The sequence below is a fragment of the Pteropus alecto genome, unplaced genomic scaffold (assembly GCF_000325575.1).
Source record: "Pteropus alecto unplaced genomic scaffold, ASM32557v1 scaffold20, whole genome shotgun sequence".
NCBI classification, from domain to species: domain Eukaryota; kingdom Metazoa; phylum Chordata; class Mammalia; order Chiroptera; family Pteropodidae; genus Pteropus; species Pteropus alecto.
This window is the reverse complement of record NW_006436298.1, coordinates 7819144-7825143: the sequence shown is the minus strand read 5'-3', so window position 1 is coordinate 7825143 and position 6000 is coordinate 7819144. Positions and strand designations below refer to the sequence as shown.

Below are 6000 nucleotides of genomic sequence, written 5' to 3'. Positions count from 1 at the left end.
CTCTTCATAGTTCTTAACACCCTTGTTAATAAAAACCAATCTGAATTTGGTTGGCAGCAGTCTGTCCTATTGAGGGGAGGACAAGTCTGCCTTGTTGACTGTTTTATCTCTAGTGCCCGACACCTAATAGACCTTCAACAATAATGAATGAGAAAGGCAGCACAGCAATTTTCAAGGATAAACCTCCTAGAACATCATGCTAGAAACTATTAATGATGTGCTCCTGGCAGATTTTAACTTTTCTTAAGTTTTCCCAATTTCTCTCCTTGCCTCCAGCAATTATCTGATTCAGTAGGGATTTCAAGAGTGAGGTTCAATATCTTGAAATATACTGAAGGGCAATATAGATGATATGGATGATATGGATGAGGCAGTTAATGATGAAAGGCAAAGAGAAAATTTTAAGCTAGGAGCTTGTCTCAAACGAAAGTCTCAGGGTGCAATTAAGGAAAGCTAAATCAGGTTATAGCACATTGCTTTAATCTTATAGACTTTAAACAAAAGGCTAGGAAAATTGAATTAGCAAGGAGCAGGGGGAATTTTGTTAAGAAAAACTATTACAAGAACACATACTTCCTGTTCCTCAGATTTTCTGCAGCCTCGGGAAATGCTGAAAAATCGCTGGATGCCTTTGGCCAAAAAAAAGAAAACAGAAGCCCTAAACATGCCAAAAATTTGCATTTCTTTTCTCTTCTCTTTTCTTTTCTTTTCAAGTTTGCTATCTTTGAAGTAGAATATCATAGTATGATAGAGACTGCTAGTTTTCTAAACAATATCCATTCTGCTCTTCTTTTTTGATAACAGACTCCCTAACTTTAACTGATGCTATGATGTATGGAACTCAAAGACTGTATTTCCTAGGTTTCTTTGCAACTAGGTATTATTATGGGATTAAGTGCTGGCCAATAACATGTAAATACCAGTTGCTGGGTGAGATAATTTTGAAAGCATCCTTTAAAGGGGCCAACTTTTTTGTCCTTCTCCATTCTTCCTATTTCTTGCTGGAATAACTATACAACGGATGGAAGTCACGTGCTTAGGATAGTGGTAGAAAAATGTCACAACAGACCTAGGCTAACCACCTCTGGTTTTCCACATGAAAAAAGCAAGCAAGCAAGCAAGCAAGCAAGCAAGCCTCTAACTGGCACAGACACTTTTTTTGGAGTCTACATTGCCCCCTACCAAATGAAATGCTTAACTGACACATACGGGTGAGATGTTGCTACAAAAGGATTTATGAGAAATGAGTCCTGTCTCTTTTCCTACTTACGCGGCCTAAGAGACTTCCTAGTATGAGCTAGAACTTTAGGGTGACCCTAGTGAGGAGAAAGGGCATTAAAACATGTTAATAAAGAAATGATAAAAGCAGCAAAACTAACCACTTATAAATTTCCTTGCAAGGTAATTCAATTCCAAAAAATGAGTCTCCATTTGGAGACATGCCAGGTTTCTAGAGAAATGATCAGAATTTATATAGAATTAGTGCACAGTTACCCTGTGTTGGTCTCTGATACTTTCAGATTTATTTGGAAGTAGAAATTAATCCTTTGATATTGAGCAGCATTGCTAAAGAGGGGGCTACGGTTCTTTTGGGATTGATGGGTTTAAATTCAGAGTAAAAGGGCAGAGTCAATATGCATGTGCTTCGATGAGATCATCTGTCAAATCAGTACAATATATAGTATATATTAGCTGGGAAAATGGGAAACCAGACCCTCTGGGTCATATTGGCAGCAGGAGCAATTTCAATGAAAAGAAAATTGAGGGGGAATAACTGGGTAAGTTCAAATTCCAATTGGCAGCAGAAAAAGATTTTAGTATAAGGCATTAATTTTTAAAGTAGATCAGGAAAATACTTCATTTATTTCTGCTAATACTGATGGAACAGACTCCATACGCAGCCTATTCGTCAGGTTTCCATTTTTTAATAATTAACAAATTACCCTTAAGGATTCCAAGAAGATGACTAAGCTTGGAGAAGCTAGGGCCCATTGAATCATTTTTGTAAAAAAAAACAAAAACAAAAACAAAAAAAAACCTTTTCTAATAACAGCGACCCAGAATCTGAAAGATTATTAAACATGAGAACAGCAACCATCTCTTTTTCATCATTCCTGAGGGAGATGAAACAGGCTTGTATTAAAATATGACAAATTTAGATTTGACATTTAGAGGAATTTCCTGAGTGAGAATTTTTAAACAAAAGTATCTTCAAGTTTTCTGACAATAGATAATTCTGTGACCCGATTAATGGAGAGAATGATTCATATTCAAGATCAACTCAAGGTTGCTCATACAGTCCTTGCCTGAAATATGCCCATTCCACCACATTAATCAGCTGCCTTTCCTTTCCAGCTCTTAGAGAAGGGAGCTGTTCCAGCTAGCCTGGCTCGGGGGTGCACTTCCCACCATGCTGCGGATTTCTCCTCCTCCTGTGAGTGGACAGCTTCACTCTCAGCAGGCTGTTTTATTTTCACTAAAGCATTTTCTCATTTAGAAAAAAAAAATCATTACCAGATTCTCCTAACAACTGTGAAAGATAGCCAAGGATTCAAATAGATGAGGTATCTAAATCTAAGGGTGCACTAATAGCAGATTTGATTTTTGGTATCCAGTCCTATGTTTTCATTATTCAAGAGGAACAGCTACTCCCAATCCTCGAAAAAAGAGACACAACTCACAACCCACGTCTCTGTAGTTTGGGGTGGAGTGGTGGGGAAATCATTTGTTTGTGTTAAAACTCTGACTCTGTTATTTAATTAACTGTGAGAATCTGGGTACTTGACTTACCGTTTGAAATTTCGTTTGCCACATCTATAATATGGAGACATACTGTTCTGACAGAGTTGTATAAAATGAACCAACAAATGTAAAGTATCTAGCACGGTATCTAGCTAAATTATATTAAAACCCTGTCTATCTCACTCTCTTCAGTGTCTCGCCACCAATCTTTCTTGATCCCCAGAACCTCACTTCCACTCTAGGAAAAGCTACTAATGGTCCACATAAAACCCCTCTCACCACACTCTCCTATATTCCTTTCCTACGTGATGTCATAAATTGAAATCCTAGCAATTCGACTTCTGTCCAATCATGAAATGAGGGCATCTGCAGGCCACGCTCTCTCTCAGAAGCAGTTACAGACTTGGGATATCCAGAGCTGTCCATGTTCAGTAACAAGCAGAGAAGATAAAATATGTATGGCATCCGCTGGAAGACCAAGCTTCCTAGTCTGCTTGGCTTACTGGTATTGGCTCAGATGACTGGAACTTCTGGACTTGGGACCTTTGCCACCTTGGCCTCCCAGAACTGCCCGAGCCTGTGAACTTTTCAGGCTGACCTACCGGCTGTGACCTGTGGTTTCTACTTAGGCACCCAGTCCTGGGACAGGAAGGCATAGGTGACTCACTGCTCACTGGGGCTGATGAGTCATAGCAGGCTGACAGCATAAGAATGAAAATAGCTAACATTTATGAAATGCTTACCATGTCAGGCACTATTTTATGCATCATAGGTATATTTACTCTATAAGTTAGGTAGCATGGATAGGAAGCAATTAGCACACAGGTTCCTCTCAAGTCTTAGTAAAGAGACTGGAGAATCTATCTTCCTTCTCTCTACTTCTACAGCCTTCTGTAGCATTTGTTCTACAGCATTTAGTTATGTCTTATATCTGAGCATATTTACTTTTCCCACCTATTTACAAACTTCTGGAAAAACTGACCATGTTGACTCTTATCACGGGGCTATATTGTAACTTTCATACAGAGCTCAATAAATGAACTGAATTAAGCCTTTGGGAGATGAAAAGCCATTGTATACAAACAAAAACCTCTAGTCATCATTTTAGAACATTTCAAGCCTTACTTTAAACCTTAAAGAAGTCACTTACCTTTAAGTTAGTGCAGATTATGCTCTCTGGCTTCATGATTTGAGAAAAAATAGATATAGCTTTTTCCACCTGGTTCTAGAAGGAAGAAAAACAATCATACCCAAGTCGTGTGAATAATACTCTGCTATCATAAAGACTATTTACAGATATCAGGATATTCCTGTTCATGGTGCCCCAGGATTTCGAAGCCCACAAAGAAAACATGCTTTTTTGGTAATCAAGAATGAATATTCTACAAAATGAGTCCTATAGTCTCATGTTACTGAATGTTTTAACAACCTGCCTGGGTTCCAGTTTTTAAGACAGGGGCATAAAGTTGACATTTCTCCTTCTCCTACTGGAATGAGCATTTAAAAAACAAAACAAAACAAGACCGAGAGACAGAAATGCAAAACCCATCTTTGACATAACCAGAACATAGCAGAAACCTCAAGCCACAGAGCACTGCCAAAAACACTGGAGATGGAGCATAGGTAAGCTCCCAGAAGGTAGTGAAAGAACATCGCTGCATATCTCAGAAAAAGCTCACAAAATAGTTCTCAAAGGTGAGAGGCACAAGCTGGAGTACAAACCCTAAATTCCTGTTTACAACGATGGTTAGTAATAGTGTTTATGACTAGTAATAAGGAGTTCTCTGAATCCTTTTCGGTGACAGAGGTGAGGCTAATCAAGGATTTATGTAGAAAAGTCATATTTGCAGGAAGCAGTACAGTACTATTACAGCAGTAAAGAGACTTTTTTTTTACTGAAAACCAATTCCATGCCTATTCCTCTCTGCCAGAGAGAAATAAAGCGTATGCAAATTTGTAAACAAAACTCTGTATTACATAAAGAAAAATCCTGCTAGTCTCTCTCTGATATGAATCTTCTGCAAGTAGCTCTTCTAAGAGAAACTTATGTTTTTCAATGGTGAATAATAATAATAAAAATAACCAGCATGTGATCTATATAAAGACACTATAAGGAAAAAAAAGAGAAAGAATACAGCAAAACAAAATAAGAAAATAACTAGAAGATGAAGAAATCTCAAGAGAAAATGTTTCCATGGATACAGAGGACAAGAATTAGAAAAAATGAACATAATCCAGTCACTCAGAAGTGGGGAAAAAAAATCAAACAGGCCTCAGATTCTCCATGGCAAAGACAGCTCCATACTAAAAGACAGAAGCGTTATACCTAAAATAACCTCAGAAAAGCAAGTATTACCTCAAAACTTCATATTTGGCCAAACAAGGGGGAAAAAAAAACAGGTAAATAATTTTAAATACTAAGAACTCAGAATACTGTTCACTTGAAGACACACTTCAGTCACAAAGAGGTAACTGAAAGAACAATAATAAAACAACTAGCAGTAAACAATGAACATATTTAAATACATATAAGATTAAAATAAATGTGGAGAATATGGTTACAGAATGAAGCATAAATATTACGCACCTGGACAATGAAGAAATGATAATACTAATAAGAGTTGGGAAGAAAAAGGGAGAAAGAAGAAAAGAGGTAGAAAAATATGCCCATTTCCTTATATCTATTACCTAGGGTCAAAAAAATATCATTTAAAGCTGACAAGTCAAGCATATTTAAGAGAAAAATGAATACTATGAAAGATAACACATTAACCAAATTGAGCGGCAGAGAAGCAGCAAAATAAAAGGGTGAAAAAAGGAAAAATACTAACTTTACCATTACTCACAGCAGAGGTAGGTACTACCAAAGGAATTAGAGGATGAAGAAAATTAAATAAAGTTATGGTTTTAAAGTAAGCACTAGAGCAAAAATATAAACCAAAAGAAAGAAAACATGGCATAAGTTATTTAAAAAGTTATAAAAACCTAAAGCATAAATGAAACCTAAGATTAAATATATGTCTATCTATATAGATGGGCTACACTAAAAGAAAGACTAGCAGTACATTATAAAGCAAAGTCCAAATCTATGCAGTATATGAGAGATAAACCTAAAATAGAACAATTCAGAAAGATTGCAAATAAAAGAACAGGAAAAGGTGTATGTCAGGCAAATGCAATCCTAATCGAACCAAAGAGATGAACAAACAAAAATAAGGGTAGAAATATTAATACTAGACAAGATTGAAGTCAGGCAAA

At 36.7% G+C, this 6000-nt stretch overlaps 1 protein-coding gene across 4 annotated transcripts in view; it reads right to left on the bottom strand.

The window, feature by feature from the left end:
* The window catches only part of PTCD2 (pentatricopeptide repeat domain 2), a 29185-nt gene that overhangs the window by 6671 nt on the left and 16514 nt on the right, over positions 1-6000 (bottom strand). For all 4 annotated transcript variants that reach the window (XM_025047749.1, XM_025047750.1, XM_015590320.2 and 1 more), the window contains one exon: positions 3893-3967. In XM_025047749.1, the coding sequence (XP_024903517.1) occupies positions 3893-3967 (75 nt within the window). The remainder of the gene's footprint in view (positions 1-3892; positions 3968-6000) is intronic.